Source organism: Carya illinoinensis, chromosome 12 (assembly GCF_018687715.1).
Source record: "Carya illinoinensis cultivar Pawnee chromosome 12, C.illinoinensisPawnee_v1, whole genome shotgun sequence".
In the NCBI taxonomy this organism is placed as follows: Eukaryota; Viridiplantae; Streptophyta; class Magnoliopsida; order Fagales; family Juglandaceae; genus Carya; species Carya illinoinensis.
The window spans coordinates 17,244,376-17,264,866 of record NC_056763.1 but is presented as its reverse complement, the minus strand read 5'-3'; the positions used below and the strand labels follow the sequence as shown (position 1 = coordinate 17,264,866).

Below are 20,491 nucleotides of genomic sequence, written 5' to 3'. Positions count from 1 at the left end.
TAAATAAAAAATAATAATAGGAATCTAATCGAGACCCATTTGTAAAAATATTATAAAAACAAAAGTTATATTATTTTTTTTATATTTAAATAATATTTTTAAAAAAATTTTAAAAAGAGATTCATCTCACTTTCTAACTAACCTTGTAATCTATTTTCCTTAAACCTAGAGAAGGCCATCGCTCATTTGTGAATTAAGAGCGTGGTTATTACTCATGAATTAGGCAAAAAGAAAAAGTTAGGGATTAAAAATAAATGTGGGGGCATTCATATCTATATCTATACACATGTTTAGGGACATAGAGCCGGAAAATATTCTAGTGTGTGGACCCGGACAGGACAGTAATGATGAGATCAGAATCCTCCTTCAAAATAAAATTTTGTCATTCTTATATTATATATTATCTTCGAGTGATGTGAGTGCTTGCACGTTGTACTCCTCTACCTCAATCATTCTATTGCTATTTTGCTCCTCCTAATTTCAAATTGGAAAATGACAGGCATCGTCGGATTTTTTATTTTTTATTTTTATTTTTAACTTCATAATTAATGAAATATTTTTTAATATTATTGTAAATCTTTTTTAAAAAAAATATTTAAAAATACATGTAAAAAATACAAAAATTATTTAAAATAAACTATCGAGAACTTCCAATGAGAGCAGCCAACTGTAATATATATATATATACACCCTTTCAAATAATATATATACATATATAAATATACGACAATTTTTACAATACTTAAAAGGCAATTTTTACAATACTTAAAAGGCAATTTTTACAATACTTTACGTTATAATATTTTAAAAGAAATAGTATTTTTATAAACTATTTTATAAAAATATTTTTATTTTATAAAATATATTGTGAATTGTATTAAGAACGTAAAAAAATATACCACAGTCCTCTTTGATCAAGTGCAGCCTTTTATTACGGTTCCCTTCTCAATTCAACCAAAGAACAGGTTTTATCTAAAGAGTTTAAAGAGGCAAAGTAATAGAATAGAGCGGAGAGTAATCTTTAATAAAAATTTTATTTACAATTATTTTTGTATACTCTTTTATATACTCTACTGATGTGATTGATTTAATATTAAAAAAATTAACACAACTAATCATATCAGTAACATGCATAATAAATATACAAAAGTAACTGTATATCAAACAAATTAAACACAAAAATTTGTGATTGTACAAATATAGTGTTATTTGTCCTATTGTTGACAATAACTCTCAAACCTTTTATTCACGTTTCATCTCATCTAATCTCATCTCATTTTATCATTATAATTTTTTTTAAATTTTTACACAAAATATAATAAACAATTCAATTTTTTTAAATCTCAATTCAACTTTTTCAAATTTCAAAACAATAATAATATTAAAAAATAATATTTTAACAATATTTAATTTAATTATTTTATTCAACTTTCATCTTTTATCTAAAATTATCTTTATTTCACATCATTTTATCTCTAAATCTAAACCAGACCTCAATATCCACGTGGCAGGGACTAGAGAGTAACTGCAATTTGAAAGCAGAATTATCCTTAATTGGATTTTATTCACGTTAGAGAATTAGAGCAATAAAAACATCTGAATATTAATTGCATTGATTTTCCACCACTCAATCAAACACACCCAGTCTTCCCTACTGTCATCAAGGGTTTCCAATTCTCTATCAAGACGTATAAACCTTGCAAGGAATCCAGGTCAGTTGGTTTCCTTTTTAAAGTCCGAGGCCAAGAGCCCTCGGCTGCAATAACAACAGATGAAATAAAATAAAACCCAGCACAGATCGACCAAGAAGAAAGTTAAATTCAAACATTTAGCGTCATCGTTTTTACTGCTTATTTTACCCAAAAGAGTAGCATCATTCCAAACAATTTTACATCCCATTATTCCTCTCTTTTTTTCTTCTTCACACTTATTCACTACCGCCTGCAGCCGTCGCTTGTTTGCGAGCTTCTTCTCGCATTACTGCCTTAACATATATTTCGTAGCAGCAACCTGAGACAAGCAGGCATCATAAACACTATGATGAAATCTTTGAGAGTAGAAACAAGTAAAAGAAGAATATATTGGTTGTGGCATAATTAATGAATGCAGGTATTCTTTTGTCACTATCGACATGAACAACCATATTTTGTTTATCTAACAACTAACCACATTGATTCCAAATATCAAATAAAGAGGCAGTTGCTTATATTGAGCAGAGTCTAAATGACTACTATCAACCTATTCCATATGTAGAGAATGATCCAATTAAAATGGAGCAGAAAGAAGATTAGTAGACAGCCAACAACTTATCATATTATAGGACCATGTATAATGCCTACTGTGAAAAAGATTTGAGCATTCAAGAAAAATAAGTTTTGTCCAATGATGCGGGCTATATGGCATTTGTTAGGGGTGAAAACCAAAGGTCTTGGTTTGGTTTTGGTCCACAATCGAAACCGCACCGATAAGGTGAAAATGTGTTTATCTCGACCAAAACCGGTTGGTGAAGGGAAAAAAATCATCGATGTTGGTCTCGATTTTCTTTTGGTTGGTTCGCCGGCATCATCGGTGGCACAATGAGAGAGAGAAAAAGGAATGAGAAACAGAGATTCGCATGTTCATTCAAACGCAATCATCAAAGACACAAACACTCGAACGCAATCATCACAAATTCACAAAGTTACAAACACTATTGATTGATAGACACACGAACTCAACGAAGAGGAACTTACGGATTCATAGAGGAAATCTTTTTGTCTGCCATGAAGAGGAACTTACAGAGGAAACACCAAAACAGAGGTCGCAGACTCGTTGCGTGAGAGAGAGAGAGAGAGAGAGAGAGAGAGAGAGAGGAATGAGAAACAGAGTTTAGTGAGTGAGGAGTGAGAAAGTGAGAGAGAAATGAGATCGGGAGGGAGAAGAAGAGGGAGGGGAGGATTATTCGAACTCTAATTCCAAACGACGTCGTTTTACTTAAAATATGTATATATTAGATTAGCCGGTTCGACGGTTTGAACCAAACCGGGACCAAACTAGCCTACGTCGGTTTCTTCGAATTGCCACCACCTCCTGACCGGTTCTCCACTGGTTCCTAACTCCAGCAGCCAGTTATCGTCAATGCCAGCCAGTTCTCTCGGTTTCTGTACGCACCTAGCATTTGTTACCACAATTGTCACAGCCAATATCCCTGACAGAAAGGTCTAAATGGTTGTGCTTGAAGTTATCAGTTGTCAGTTGAAATAAAAGCATAGGTGCTGCTTTGGAAGGCACGTGAGACCTCCAAATTGTCTTCCATGGACAAGAAGAACAGTGCTGGACAGTCAGCACCTTGTAATAGGACCAAACCGAGAACTTTTTACATCCTATATGCTTCCAAGTCAGTTTATCCCTCTCAATACCCCAATCCGCAAGGAATAAAGGAAGCTGAAAAAATCAGTCACCTCATCGAGTTCCCAGTCCTGTACAGCTCTAGTAAAACCAACATCCCAATGCAAGAATCCATAGGAATGGACTAACACATCAGAAACAGAAGCATACTGGTGAGTAGCTAAGCGAAAGATACCCGAAAACACACTAAAAAAAGCCCAATCACCACACCAAGTATCAAACCAAAAACGGATCCTTGAACCCTGACCCACAACACAGTTCGTATGGTTAACAAAATTCTCCCATCCCTTTCTAGTAAATTTCCAAAGACACACCGTAGGTCCCCCTAACCTCCTCAGAACGCCACCCCCCCCCGCCCCCAAAACAAAAAAAAACCAAAATCACATCCATATTTCCAATCTATAATCTCCCTCCACAACAACTCCCCTTCCTAATGACCTCCACAGCCATTTCCCCAACAAAGCCTTGTTGAAACTACTCAAATTACGAACCCCCAAACCATCATTTGAAATAGGAGAGCAAACTCGATTCCAACTAACAAGGTGAAATTTAGTCTCCTCGCCCATACCTCCCCACAAAGAGGTATGAAATAATTTCTCTTTTAAATAAGTAATAAGAATTTTATTTTAAGCACAAAATGCGCAATCCAAGTACAGCAAGATGCTTTCAAGAAATTCACGTAACTTGAAATAGAAAAAGAAAAGTTTGTGGTCCATGAAATTTTTATCATTCTCTTCCCTCCAGATACACCACATAAGGTGTGAGTGAATTATTTTCCACATTGCTGAAATTTGTGGACTACATCCTAATCCTCCCCATGAGTGTAAAAGATCAACTATGCTTCTAGGCTTGACACAAGCCAAACCAACTTGGCCAAATAAATCATTCCACAAAGCACAGGCCACCTCACAATGTGGTAAAAGATTATCCAAATGCCATAAACTCATCCTAAATGAAATCCGAATAGTTCATTTGATAAACGTGTATTTCAATCTTTACAAGGTAAATTGTCTGCTCTACCAGCTCTGGCCCATGGACTCATCCTCATCGTTATTTGGATAGTTTTAAAACATAAAACCAAAATGAGTTGAATATTTAGAAAACAGAAAATCATATCGTAAAAACCTTATCAAGCTGATTTTCTTTGAAAACATAGTTTAAACATATTTTAACATTGCATGAATAGGATTTAGGGTTTAAAGTTTAGGTTTTCAAGGTTTGGTTGTGCATCGAGCCACATCCCGCATCCACAAGGAAAGCCACTTATGGATGTGAATATCCTGGTGGTCCACAATTTTCAACATCCTTCAGTATGACCTGCACATTCACCCTTTTGCTCCAATACCTTCAAATCATCATATGGCCTAAGAACAGAAACTTTAGAAAACCATACATTCATCATCTTTCTTATTCTTTATTTATTTATTTATTTTTGCTTCTTTAACTTTCATCATAGCATATGCATTTCATATCACATTGGATGAGCATGCATATTTACAACATTTGCAAAATTAATTTTCATAACATATCATATAATAGGTGCATAAAAAAAGCTTGCAAGAAAGCCTTAACATTGTAACATGTAACTTGAAAATTCTTTTGTGAAAATGTAAATTTCACACTAAAAGAAAAGGGCACGATCATCCCATTTACCTAGCTTCCTTAAGTTTGCAAAATCAATAATTCTGTAATTATCTAAAGAAAACATCCATTGTCATTGCTCTATTCTTAGGCATCTTTCTAGTGAGTCCCTTCTATAAATACTTTTAAACAATGTCAGATCTGATTTCCTTGCTTCATTTTTTATCATTAAAAATTAGAGATTCCTTTTGTGGATTGTACATAAGGATAAATATACAAAGCCCCCTCAAACTACCACCCAATTTTCAATCACTCCCAAACTATCAATTTGGCAATCACCCCCTTCAACCACCAAAAAATTATTGAAAAGCTTTAAACTACTGCTTGCAATCTTAGGGCCTGCTGATACAGCTGGGTGAGGAGGCAATACTAATTATCAAGCCAAAGAGGCGCCCAGCAAAATGTAACAGCCCAATAGAAGGCCCAAACCACATGGCCTATACTCTAAAAGGACTAGTCAATGATACAATTGGAGCCCCATTGGAACCTTATAAAGAGCAAGATCTTCTCCTTCCCAAACAATGTGGGATCCCAAACACCACCTACCTTCAATCTTATCATATGGTGTATCACAATCATTTGTAACGCCCCAATGGAAAGCCCAAACCACATGGCCTATACTCCAAAAGTACTAGTCAATGATATAATTGAAGCCCCATTGGAAACTTATAAAGAGCAAGAACTTCTTCTTCCCAAGCAATGTGGGATCCCATATACCACCTACCCTCAATCTTATCATATGGGGGTATCACACAAAAACTATGAACTTCTTTGACATATCCTTATGTCTCACTCCACATTCACTAAATAAGTGGTTATGAGGTTCTAACCTCAAAATTTTACTTCCTTACTGCAATTTAACTTAAGGGGTAGCATAACAATGTAAAATATAACTTGAAAAAAAGAAAAATAAAATGAAAGTATGAAATCAGAAAAATTATCAAGATATACATAACTTATGGAGTGAGTTAGCAGCAGATACTATTTTTAGTTAAAACTGCCATTTTCTGTAGAGCTCATGTCACGTCAACAGAAAATGATGACCTGCAGGTAGAGCTAATGATGTGGATCTTGGTTGGAAGACGAGCAGAAGGGATGAAAGCCGTAGTGAGTGTGATGTGTTTTATGTGGTCATGGGTGGACTTACACGAACTCTATGAGTTGATGAATTTTCATTGCCATTACTTGTTTAATTCTTTCAAGACTTTTGGCATGTGATGATTAGAATTATTAGATTGATGAACCACCTCAAGGGCTAAAAATGCTGATAAATCAATCAAAATCAAATTTTCTAAACATGTTTTAGTGCCCTATTGTATCAATTCAAAATCAATTTCTCCATACATAAGTGGCCCGCCGAGTTTTTGGTAACGGTAAGATAAAAAGGCTATTTTGGCACAATCACCAAACCCTTAACAAAAGTATCAATGCTAATTGAATTTTCATAGAGCAATTGCAGACTAGAACACCCATAAACCATTTTATTTAACTTGTAGATAAAGTACCTGCAACAACAACAATAGTGAGAACATCACCAACTCTTTTGAGTCGCCACACACTCTTTTTATGTGATTTGAATCGCTTCAAAGCTGGGTCGTCAGCCAAGAGCTGCAAAACGATTCAGCTTAGCACAAGAAAATTACAAATGAAGCAAGGAAATCACATATCACGTGAATTACCAGGCTCCTAAAATGACACAATCTGTTGATGTAAAAATAATTTCGTACCATCGAGATTTTCATCATCAATTTACAAAACCATAGTCAAAGTTGTCCTAAAAAAAGGTTGAAATTTTTCATAAACAAAAGCAACTCAGAAATGCATCGTATCCGATTCGTTAATTTATCAAAATGAGCTTAGAAAATACTACCATAGTCCTGAAAAAATTTCACGAACCAAAATAAAGAAAGTTTTTGACCTGTTTGATTCGGTGTTTTTGCCATTAATTTGACCAAATCTAGCTTCTTCTTTTTCTCTTTTTTTTTTTTCTTTTTCTTTTTTTTTTCCTTTTTACAAGTAATTTGACGTAATCTAGCTTTTGAAATTGATTAACGACGGTTTTGTTAAAAGATTTTCGGATACGAAGCAAATCGCACCAATATGCGTATTTATTAAAATATATGCATATGTAAGCTTATATATCCCACACATACACGGACATCTGAAGAGAGCGAAAACAGAAGAGAGACTCACGGCTTTCTCGCGAGGCCCAGGTTCCATGTGGTATGCGCGGCGGGTCAGAGAGAACGAATCCTCTGTTTTCTGCTTCATCAGATCATAAAACCGGAGTGAAAAAACATGAGAGATCAGAACGACATCGATGCAAGGGGGAACAAGTAGAAGAGAGGGAGTGTACCTGGGAATGAGCACGGAAATTGGAAGCGATGCCCATTTTATTGAGCAAGAAAGCCATTTTCGGTAAAGTTTCAGAGCTATGAGAGGGATCAGCAGAGTAGAGAAGCAGCGGCTAAAGAATGCAGCGGAAAAATAAATAAATTGGTATTTTTGCGGTACCCTCTTACTTTTGCCTCGTCAATTTTCACATTCTTTTACAAAAATAATATCATTTTTTAAAAATAAAAAAATCTTCAATTTAGGGCTCCTTTAGATAATCATAAGAGATGAAATAGTTTTAAATAAAAATTAAATAAAATATTATTTTTTAATATTATTATTATTTTAAAATTTAAAAAAATTAAATTAAGATTTGAAAAAATTAAGTTAATATTTTTTACCCTAACACAACCATCACTCTTGCCTACCGGAACTTGTTGGATGAGTGAACCGATTTCCAAAATCACCATCCAAATCTCATCCAATTAGATTAAATTGAAAAAAGAAAAAAGAAAAAAAATAGATAGAGACTCACAATAGTAGATGGGTTTACGGGTCTTAATCTTGATTTGAGATCTAGACCCGTAGTTTGATCCCGATGTCAATTTGAGATTTATAACCACACGCTTTGCTGTAAGTTGGTGTGAATAGAGATCCCCAATTGTGGTCATTAGGGTTGGGCAGCGGGGCGTTCGAATCCCCACAAAAATGATGTCATTTTTTCCTTAAGTTTTTGTTTTTAAAACCCTCCCCCTCGATAGTCTATTGTTTCCTCTGTTTTAAAAGCTCCCAACCTCCATAATTGTCGCACCTAGCCCCAGGTCTCTCTCTCTCTCTCTCTCTCTCTCTCTCTCTCTCTCTCTCTCTCTCTCTCTCTCTCTCTCTCTCTCTCGTATTGGGTGGACAACACTGGGGCTAATCTACACCTAGTGTTTGGACGGAAGCACCTGCCCACGAGGCCCGGGGGCTCAACTCTACCCCTTGGCCCATGTGGGGGTGAGGCTAAGGGTTGCTCACTTGGGAGGTGTGGGTAGCACTCCTAGTGACATGGGTTTGTGCCTTGGCAACCATGCACATGGAGATGCAATGGAAGATGGCTAAGGCGAGGAAAACATGATTAAGAATGGGGCAGCATGAATGAGGAAAAAAAGATAGAAGGACATGAATTATGAAAATGGACATAATTTTTCTGCTATTTTAAGTTATGTCAGATCTTCTTTTGAATATTTTTTGGGACCAAGAATGTTTCGTGACTTATTAAGTTCATGAGGAGTGAAGATTAATTGAGTGCGAGTTGTTCTATAGAGAAACCCTACATAATTACATTGTACACATGCCAGTGTATTATTTATTCTTTTCTACTAACCTAAACACTCATTTCGCCCCAATTCCTTCCTTCATTTCGAATTCCTCTCTCCCCACCCATTAGTCATGTTCTCCCCTCCCCCAAATCTCCCTCGCGTTTGTGGCGTCCTCCACCATCTAGGGATGCCAAGAATGGAGTTATAATGACTCGACCCAATAATTATAAGGATAATTTTATTGTGCCTAAATTATAGTAGATGGGTCATATTAATAAACCCAGTTACAATCTATTGCATAATTTATTTTGAATAGACCAAAGGACCATAAATTAATATGGTAAATTATGGATTTTTTTTTATTGGGCTCGATAATTTGGTTAAAGCCCAATTAATATTTATGGACAAGTGGGTCCTATTAATTGGTATTGGGCCGAAGAAATTATTTATAAATCCAAAAATATTATTAGATAAAGTTATGCTCATTTTGGAATTTGACATCGGCCTGTAGGCTTTAAGTGAGATTCCAAAACAGGATATCCAACCCCTGTAGCCCATGCACATGCCTCCTCTTCCTCTATCCTAGGGTTACGACAATATGTATATAAATATATAAGTATACACACACATGCACGATAGCCCAATCATAAACGACATCTCGATTTCCCTTCCACAAGAGCCTTACCACCACAACACCTCGCAACCACCTTTCGAGCCTCTTTATGTCGCCCTTGCACATCAATGTCATGTAGAGACCACAAGACACCGTACACAAAAACCTCAATGTCACGTACAACCTCAAGCCACTACCTAACACCACATCAATGCACCATCCCTTTCTTAGCCACAATAGCGCCAACCTCTAAGCCACTGCCAACAAAAGACTCCTTGAGCCACCCGAGATCAAGCCATTGCACTTATGTGTTCCTTGTTGCACAGTCAGTCGTGAAGCACCACATCCTCACTGCCAACTAGCAGTCACAAACCAAAGGAATTGAGAAAGAGAGCGCCAACGTTGGTTTCCCTTCCATTGTGCAAGAAACTCTCCCACCTCTGTACCTTCTTGGTTGCAACCTGAACCCAGTGAGAACACCATGACAAAATTGCACCACCCTACATGGTGGATCCACCACCAAGCAATAGCCTCAAGACCCCTTGTTTTGCATCCATCAAAATAGAGCACCACCATACGTCCTCTCCTCCACACTAAAGACTCTACAAACAACCCATTATTGCACCACCTGTCTCCTCCATGTCACAGCCATGAGAATCAACCACCGTGAGCCATCAAACATCGAAAGAGAGCTACATGCGTGAATCAAAGGATCCACCCCCATGTCGCTAGAAACCACCCAAAAAGCCACAAATCCAAATTATTTCAAGAATGAACAAATGATATGATGGGTCAGATAAGTCATGCAAAGAGAGCATGCTTTTGGATAACTAAATGAGTGTTCTTTGTCACTCCACAAGTGCTAAAAAAAGATATTCAGTCTGGTGAATATCTTCCACTCTTAAATTGCTAATATGAAGTAATCTTTTTCCTATCCCAAACCTTTTTATGTGGGACATGACACTTTAAGCTCTCTGAAAATTTTTCATGTGTTATCTTTTTGTCACATCTTCCATTCATAATTTGCTAATATGAAGTAATTTTTCTTAGGCATATGTTTGGTGAAATATTTGGTGTGTTTGGTGATTGATAATTCTTTTCTTTGTTTAATTTTTGAAGATCTTGACATGAAAATGTCTTAAGAACAACAAGTATTGTGTATGTGCATAAGGTTATGAACATCAAGAATTGTTTGTAAACAAAGAATTAAGGATGGACCTCCCTCACCCTTGGCTTCCACGGCACGTTCATGAACCTCCCTGACCCTTAGACCCATTGAAACTGTTGGTGTCCTGACAGCTACCAAAGTGTCTATACTAATGCTGAGGGAGACTCCCTCGAATTCAACTACAGCTTCCATCCCCGTCTTGTCCATTACCCCCGTCGACACTAAAGCCAGGTTGGTGAAAGTGAGGGGCAAGGAAGCACCAAAGTCCACCAAGGTGACTGGGGCTTCATCTCCCTTGCTGACCTCGACGCCAGCACCATCTCTTGCCGAAACCAAAGACAGGGTGGTGTAAGTGAGTGACAAAGGAGCCTTGGTGTCGGCCACAACAGTTGAAGCTTCGCTGACCCCCACTGATGCCACTGCAACCTTAGTCTCGGGTGCATTCGTCAGGACTGCTCCTCAGCCCACGACATGGCTCGCACTATATCTCTCTCAGCCTCCGCATTGTCGCCCTCCAAGCCAGAGTCAGTCCAAACAACCTCAACTTCTGTAGAGTAAGGAATGGGAGAATCCAAGATAGAAACCTGGTCAAGGAGGTCTTTGCCCCAGCAAGATGCTCCTCGAGCGAAGGTGAAGGGACCCTTTCAAGGTCAATATCTAGGGATGAGGGCACAACTTGCGACTCTCAAGGTGGATGCGGGGGGGGGGGGGGGACGATCCAGAAGAACTCCATAGAATTGCAAGAACAACAACTCCTTGCCGGGAGAAAGTTCCATGATCCCTTCGTTACCCAACAAGGTGTGAAAGGAAGCCTTCGAAACAATGATGAGTATTCCCTGAGCTGATCTAGACCGACCATAGGAGGGTTAGCACAGACTTGTTGAAGGGGGCATCACCACCCTCGCCATGGGAAGGAATGGAAGAAGGCACAACTCGATGAAGTAGTAAAGACACCACCACCTTCTTCGGTGACAATAGTTTAGGTTGTTGAATGAGCACCCTCACAAAAGCTTTACCCTGAAGAGGGGATGGGCATTTCGTCAAAGTCGGCCTTGGTGGGAGACTCCCTCCTGGGTTTCGTCCCCTTCCTCTCCACAGGTAGACTAGGGGAACGCCTTCAAGCTTGAGGTACAATCGCCAACATCAGGATGCCCCAGTCAGCAAAACGCAAGTTGGTCGGGGGTGGCAGATACCATCAAATGCTACTATCCTCTAGCAAGGTCTCGGAGAGAACATCAGCCAGATGGGCCTGCACCCAGGCCTGGATGGACTCAATACCACAGACTTTCTCATGAGTCCCTTTGGGCCTGACGCTTTTGTCATCCCTCACAAGCCTCCAGATGGCTCGAATGGGGTACTCGTGTAACAGCCTGCTAGAAATTCAATTGTGGAATTTCTATTGACTTTAAGAATCTCGTGAAGACTCTATAAGCTTTCACGAATCCACTAATCGCATAGGTTTTAGCCTGTCAACATAGTTAGTGTTATCACTCACTATGGTGCCAAAAATGCGATTTTAATTATTTGAGATAGTTAGAAGTGTCAGAATACATTATAGTCTACACCACTAGGCTTAATTGAATATTTAAGATTTTTCAGTACTAAGGTTATTACGTTTATTTTTGGAGTGAATAGTAACATCGGTAAACGTACTAAGCACAGTGTTTTCAAAATCACAGTATGAAATGTCTAAATTAGGTTAGCGATATTTTATTTGGACACTTGGCAAGATCTTAACCACACATAATGAATGATATTAGATACTTGGCACAAAGAGAAACCATTAGATGGAATTGTGAAGGAAATCAACGTGTGAGATCATGACACCTAAGCAAAATACACATTTGAAAAATATCTTAAGAATAGAGATTTAAAATACACATGGAAATATTTTAGCCACCTTACTCTTCCAAGTCTACTCCACATTTGGAAAATATTTTAAACTGATTTTTGTAGATATTATTGGATAGAATATTTTGAGATAATCTTTTATAGATATTTTAGGTAGGAGAAAACTACACTCAACTCTCAACTCCAGCCTTATCATCTTTCTTATCTCGTCCATAAGCATCTCCAGCCATCACCCACGAACTTATCTTCATTTACACGTTCCTTTAAAAGAATATCAAACACTTTCTCTCAGACAGCTTTTAGGAGTTCTTTTGCATGCTCATTTCGAAGCTTTTGTAAGTATTTTATCATAAAGTCTCCTCATATAAGTTGTTCCTTTTTTAGTCTAGTTTACATGGATATCTTATTTGTCCCATTTGAAGATCATTTGGTCAGTCAAATATTATGTAAACTATAGAAAGGTCATTCTGGGAGATAAACTGGAGAATATGTTATAGTTTGGAGTTTTTGACCAAGCTAATGGATAGATATTGGTCCGAAATTTTTATGGAGTATTGTTAACATGTATATATGACTATTGGTTGAGGATTTTTGCATGATTAAAGGTTTTGATGAAAGATTTTCTTAGATTTAGAAACTTAGAAACTGGAAAAGGAAAAACAGTTTCTGTTTTGAGAAAGTTTAACTTTTTGGTGGTCCAAACCTATTCCAATTACTTTGATAATTTTATTGGAGAATTCTAAGCATCTTATATACATGTTATATTATTATTTTGAATATATTTGATGTTAGTTTCAAAGATATGAAATTTTATGTAAAGAGATATTCAAATAAGCCAAAGTGTGGATGTTCTTGGCTAAATTTATGTTTTGGTTAATTTTTAACCATGTGATCTTGAATTAGAAGCTTATATATGTTTTAGGACATCTTTTTAAACCACGTGATGGTTTAGTTTGAAAATCACATATTTATAAGTCATAGATCAAAAGGTTGATCAAAACAAGTTGGAAACAAAAATCAATGGAAATAGCATATGGGAATTTCGGCCCTATGGAGTTTTAATAGTTGTGATTAGTTTTAAATTTTTCTAAATTGATATTTGAGTTGATGATAAAATTTACATGAGGCATGTAAATTTTGGTGACTTTTGGAGTTAGTATGCAAAATCCTTAAGTTATGGGTAAAACAGTCATTTTCCTACATGTAGATAGTAAAATGGAAATTTTACTATTTAGTGCTAACTTTTAGAATAACTAATTACAGTTCCTCGTGATCGCGCTTGAGGTTTTATAAGAAACCCGGAGATCGAGGTAAATTAGCTTTTAACTTACTAGCAGTCTACTGTGTATGTGTGCTAAGTAAAGGAACTACAGTGTATGTATGTGTGTTATCATATATGTCATGCCATGCCAAGTTATCACGTAATTGTCTATTATACAGAATTTATCCTGTCATCAATTTTTATCTGTTACATAATATATTCTGTCATGTATTACTGTACCTTACAAGTACATCATGCTAAGTATACCATCTATTACTTGTATGTCAAGTCATGTAATATTTACTGTTGCAAGTATGTCATGTTAAATATGTTGTCTATTATATATTATGTCATGTTACGAAATGTTTCTATCTCAAGTTGGTCATATATTTCAAGTTATGTTCAAGTCACGTTATGTTACGTCAGGGTTTCAGTCATTTCGTATTCCAATCACGTTTCATCTGGATTACTTATGTATGGGGCCACAGCAATTGTGACGCATACACTACGTGAGACATAGCAATTGTGACGCATACACTACGTGAGACACAACAATTGTGACACGTAGAATACATGGTGCCACAACAACTGTGGCGTATGTATTTAAGCAGTTAAAAAAATAAGTTTCCGTAGAATATATGGGGCCACAACAACTGTAGAGTATGTATTTACACGTAGAACACATGTGGTCACAACAACTGTGGAGTATGTATTTTTCATATTAAGTCAAGTTTGTGTAGAATACATGGGGCCACAATAACTGTGGAGTATGTATTTACACGTAGAATACATGGAGCCACAACAACTGTGGAGTATATATTTTTTCATGTTAAGTTAAGTTTGTATAAAATACATGGGGCCACAACAACTGTGGAGTATGTATTTTTTCATGTTAAGTCAAGTTTGTATAAAATATATGGGGCCACAACAACTGTGGAGTATGTATTTTTCATGTTAAGTCAAGTTTCAGAACAAGTTCATGATAAGTCAAGTTTCAGATCAAGTTCATGTCAAGTCAAGTTCAGTTCATGTTTCAATTTAAGTTATGTCAATTATGCTATATTGTATGCCAAGTTATGCTTTAATTACTTATGAATTTGGTTATGCATTTATGCTTTTACTGTCATCCATGCATCATTAGCCTGTGTGAAAGTTTTTTTGTTAACTTGCTGAGATTTGTAATCAAATCTCACTGTGGTAGTCCCAACTACCATTTCCCCCGAATGGTAGATCTTGTTACAGGACCTAAAGGAGAATCAGGAGCTGATCAACTAGACACAGTTGACTGAGCGACGAGGCGACATCAATGTTAATATAGTAGTTAACGTAAATTACTACTTGTACGATGGAGTTGCATTTCCAGTACTTTTTGGATCATAATCATTTTGGACTAGTGTTATGATCTTAGTTGTTCAATGAGTCTTTATATATCAAGTATGTTTTAAGCATTTGGGATATTTTCAATTTGGTGCATAGTATTGCTAAAGAAATAATTTATCCGCTGCGAATATTGCATAATGTTATATGCATGTTAGGAACATTGTATCTTATATGTCATGAACGGGGGCAGGTAACTTTGTGTTACATGTCTCGACGCTTCAAATGTTCGTCCAATCCCAAACGGAATTTGGGGGCGTCACAACTCGCGCCCATTGACTTGCCAACTAGGAACTTCCACCCTCTGCTGGACACAAAGAAGAAGCACCGACTCCATCCTTTTACCCCATTGTATTGTGACTCTTAATGAGTCAGCGCTTGGATAGAGTGGAAACTGCAGGTGTTCCCACTTTGCCTCAGAAAATTATTGGTAAGAAGGAACTTGAGGGTAGTAAGGTCGGGATAATAGAAACCAACAACAAGATCCTCCATGCGTTTTGGGTGGAGTTGGGTAGGAGCCAAACCCAGAAACAATCAAGCACATTGCGGACTGGTCGACAAAAAGGCAGCCTGAGGCCATTGGAGAACATGTCGGGGTACAGAGCCACCTTTAACTCATACCCTTTGAAACCCATGATGCCTTCATCGAGAGACGGCACCTCCAGCCCAAGGAGGACTAGAAGGTTTGATTGAAATGGGTGTTTAGGGGTAGGATGCGAAGAATTATTGGGAGCCATGAGAATGTGAAGACAGAAGGCAGAACACACACAAAATAATTTGAAGAGGAAAGAAAGAAACTCGAAGCACTCTGAGAAAGGAAGAAGAGATAAAGTGGGCATCAACTACAAAGGGAGGGGGCTTCCATAGGCTGTAGGCAATAGTTGACATCCTAGAGTCATGGGAACACACGCACCCCACAAAGCCAGTGAGCACAGTGCAAATCCCTTGGTGTGAACTGTATGATGCAATGTGGAGGGAGCCTCCTCACACCATCAATGCTAAAGGGCTATAACATATGCAATCGAGTGCTAGAATTCAACCATCAGAAAAAGGGCTAGGCAAGAGAACCATCAAACGCCGCATTAAATGATGAAAAGACCAAGCAGAGGTGCCCAGGAACTTAACAAATGGAAGATCTGGGAAGTACTTTCAAAAAGAGAGGAGATCCAACTGTAACAACTGCGGGAAGACATAGAGACAAAGACAATAAGAAATTCTCATCGGAGACAAGAGATTAATCCAATAGAAATTGGCGGGGTAACTGTAAAGGGATTGTCCCACTCCCCCACGAGCCAAAGGCCCAAAAGTCAAGCCCAAATAAGGGGAGCCCAACCCAATTGGACAGCCCCTCGGCCCGTTAGGGGATTCTGGCCCAAAGCTGAGGTCGATCCATGGCCACAATCACATAGGAAATCCCAAAAAGCAAGGTAGGAGGGGACACCTTGCCCCAACACTCCCCTATGGTACCTAGCCTCAGAAAACCTGTGTAGGCAAGTGGGTGGGAAATGCAAAGAGACTTTGATCTTCTGACAACAAATAAGGAGGAGCCTAACAGCGTACATCTGTCGAGTAAAAGAGACATGAATTCATGCTACATTAATGACACTGATCATAGAACTCCATGCCGCATTAATTGCTCCACCCCAAGAGTCACGTCGCATCAAATGATTCTAACTAAAGGAACAGTAAAAGGGACATATACCCTTGATACAGGGTATGGGCAGTATCCCCTGAAAACCTAGTATAAAAACCAATCCCTAGATATAAAGAATTCTCTATGATTCCTCTCGACTCTTGTGCAAACTACTAAAGAGATATTAACTTAAGCATTAGCGATTCCTCGGCCTTCATCAAGGCCCCCAACTCTTTATGTTTTCTCTACTTGTGCAAGTGAAAGATTGAAGACCTGAGTCACTGGAACCCGACCCGAATGTGTACGAAACACGATGTTAAAAGTTTGTATAAAAGATTGCAAAAAAAAGTTATACGTATATCATTACTCCTTGTAATATACTAATTGGCATTTGAACGAATTGGAATATATTAATCAATTATTTTGGAAACTTGTAATGAAAATGGAATCCAAAAATATATATGAATTGGCTAGTGTTCAAGCTTGACCCTCTCCAAATTATTTCTATAAATCTAAGCAAAATTCCTTGCATATCCCTTACACATAGCCTTTCCCTTATTTATACGCACCTCGGGCTCTAGTAAACTAACCTATGAACCAAAGAGTAAACAAAAAAAGCTGTTACAATAATTGGATCAAGCTTTTATATTCAAAATGGTTTCTTTATCAAATCTTTTAAAATATATTACTAAAATTTATTTACAATATAGTATACATTAATTTATCTATTTTGTCTTCATATCATTTAAATATTATTATTTTTAATATTTTTTATTTATTTCAAATATTTTCTCTAACTATTAATGATATCTTTATATCTTTTGATATTTTCAATATCTTTATATAAAATGTCATATAATTATATCCTATTTTATATTAATCCAAATTTATAAGTTAAATTAAAATATAAATTGATTAAAAAAAGAGAAATTATATTATAAAAATATTTTTAAGAGAGTCAGATATTCATTGCCAGAGCTATTGTAAAGAAGGGTGAGATTCTCTCGTTAAATTTGAAATACATCTTATCGGGTCATTTAAAAAGCCACTTTTGAGAGAGAGAGAGTTTGACTGAAATGAAAATGGATAATGCTTAGTCGACATATAAAAGTCACTAAAATTGTTATTGATTCTTTATTTTTTTCCTTAATAATTACAGAAATATTTTTAAATAATATTATAAATTTTTTTAAAAAAATATTTAAATATATAAAAAAATGTACGAAGAAAAAAAGTAAAAAAAAAAAAGATTTATCACTGTGAAAAAAGGATGAGAGAGAAATTAATTAAAAATTTTTGGAGTTGTGAACAGTCTACTCCACATCTAAGAGCACTCCTAATGAATCTTTCATCTTATCTTTTAAAATATATCATTAAAATTCATTTTTTCTATTTTACATACTAACTTTTACAATATACCATATATCAGCTTATCTATTTTTTCTTCATATTATTTAAATATTATACTTTTTATTCTTTTTTATTGATTTCAAATATTTTCTCTAATATCCTTGTATTTTTTATATTTGCAATAAGCCAACAGTTGGCAATTTTGTTAAGAATTCGGAGATGGGGTTGTTGAAGCTATCTTCATGCGAATTTTTCCGAAAAATGACAATCAAGTAATACACTTCCATTACCAAATTTGAACAATCGGACTAATCAGCAACATCCATGACTCATTTTTCCTCGAAAGCATACAACGCCATATCATTCCAACGCCCAATTCACTACCAAAAAAAGTCTTCCCCAAAGCAAATGTCCCAACACGAATTCATTCGACTGCATCCTAGATTTTTAAGAATTAACGAACCCAAAAAAACCCAACACGACAAACCCCAAAAAATTGGTGCTTTCAATCGTTTTGAAGAGAGAGAGAGAGAGAGAGAGAGAGAGAGAGAGAGAGCAAAGCTTGAAGTAGAAAACGATGGATGATCAGTGATGGAGTTGACGAGCGAAGTCGAGGAACACGGAAGGCTCTGGTTCTGTTTCGGCACCAAGCAAGGAAGAAATGGTGGGAACGAGAGAGAGAGAGAGAGAGAGAGAGAGAGAGAGAGAGAGAGAGAGAGAGAGAGAGAGAGAGAGAGAGAGAGAGAGAGAGAGGGTCTGAAATGAGAAAAAAGAAAAATGGGGAAAATTAGCTATGAAAGATAAATGAATTAAAAATGTTTAGAGGGATGAACAGGCTAAATGTAGCGGATTTCCTGTAGCAAAATGTAAAATGATTTTAAAATAAAGGATCCAATGGAGTGCAATTTTAAGAACTTTTCTTTATATTTTAAAGAAGAATGTATTATAAAACATCTGTTGGGAGTGCTCTAAGAATATAAAATATAAAGAAATGTTCTTAAAATACTACTCTATTGAATTTTGTATTTTAAAAACATTATACATTTTTCTATAATAATCCATCTACATGTAAAGGACCTTGTTAATCAAAAATAAACATTTTTAATTACTTACTCTTTCCTCCTTGTGCGATTTCCTATTTCTTCAAGTTCTTTTTATTTTCATTTCAGGCCCCTCTCTCTTATAATCGGTCTTAGGCTTTTCAAATATATATCTTGCATCTACCAAGAGCTTATAAGGAATTTCAGCTTTAGAATTTCAATTTGTGGCAATGCCATCTTCTATGCCAGCTTGTGATTACTTCTAGTTAACTTTATCATATTTTGTAATACTTGAGACATTATTCATTTTGCTAGATAGAGCAGTAATATTTTAATAAACTTGAGTCTCACATATTATTTATAGATCAACTATATTCATGAAATATATCCAAAAATATTTTAAAAATATTCTTTTACAATTATCGAGAATAGATATTCTCATAATATGCTTTGAGAATATTTTCATTATATAATCTATTCTTTTTATTTTTTGAATTAATTTATATTTTGGTTTAGTTTATAAATTTGGATTAATTTAAAATAGAACATAATTATATAATATTGTATATGAGGAGATATTGCAAATATATAAATATGAAGATATCATTGGTAGTTAGAGAAAATATTTTAAATGAATAAAAAAGAATAAAAAGTATAATATTTAAATGATATGAAGAAAAAATAGATAAGTTAATGTATGGTATATTGAAAAAGTCAGTATGTAAAATAGAAAAAATAAATTTTTATTATGTATTTTGAAGGATAGGATAGAGAAACCATTGTGAGTACTCTGAAAATACTATAGCAAAATGTAAAATAAAGTTCATATCCAACATCTATTGGATGTCATTTTTGATTAACTTTTTTTATATTTTAAGGAAAATTGTATTTCACATTAAATTTTTTTTATATTTGTAATTAACATTTAGCTACAAATACGGTCTTGACTAGTTTATGTAGTACACTTATATTTATCTATAACACATTGGATTATGTATAATTTTGGCTAAACGAAATGCTTTTTTAATTATGTTTTATTATTTTCTTATTTAATCATCATATTTAATATTTTATCTAAATATATTTTGATTTATGGTCATTTATTTTAATAGTAATTTTTAAATAATTATAGTCTCTATTTCGGTCATTACAATTGTGAATTAAAGACAATACTATGCTATATATATATATATATATATATATATCTAACCGAAGTAAAATCAAACAATCATGGCCGGCTCAATGGTAAGGTCATTTAGGCTATTACCTAGGACATACCTAAGATGAGTTTAGATATATTTGTAGAAAGTTAAAAAAAAAAGTTGTGGGCCTATATAAAGAGGTATTAAGTTGAAAACATAATGGGTCCCACGTATAAATCGATTTTAAGTTGATATAAGTTTAATAATTTAAGAATTAGGTGTTTAGATATTAGATTTAATTTAAAATTAAACTGAAGTTTGAACTGAGTTGATCTCAGTTGAGTCTAAGTTCCAAACGGGATCTTAGTGTTCAAACATTCCTAATTATTTCAT

The 20,491-nt window shown here is 35.6% G+C and overlaps 1 protein-coding gene across 1 annotated transcript; it reads right to left on the bottom strand.

Moving 5' to 3' along the window:
• Window positions 1-1,796: 1,796 nt before the first annotated feature.
• On the bottom strand, window positions 1,797-7,545 carry LOC122290334 (succinate dehydrogenase subunit 7B, mitochondrial-like). Its single transcript, XM_043097974.1, has 4 exons — window positions 7,385-7,545; window positions 7,222-7,290; window positions 6,534-6,636; window positions 1,797-2,010 (listed from the first exon to the last, which is right to left on the bottom strand). Exons 1-4 carry the CDS (start codon window positions 7,439-7,441, stop codon window positions 1,928-1,930), a joined length of 312 nt encoding a protein of 103 aa, XP_042953908.1. The 5' UTR covers window positions 7,442-7,545; the 3' UTR covers window positions 1,797-1,927.
• Window positions 7,546-20,491: the final 12,946 nt, after the last annotated feature.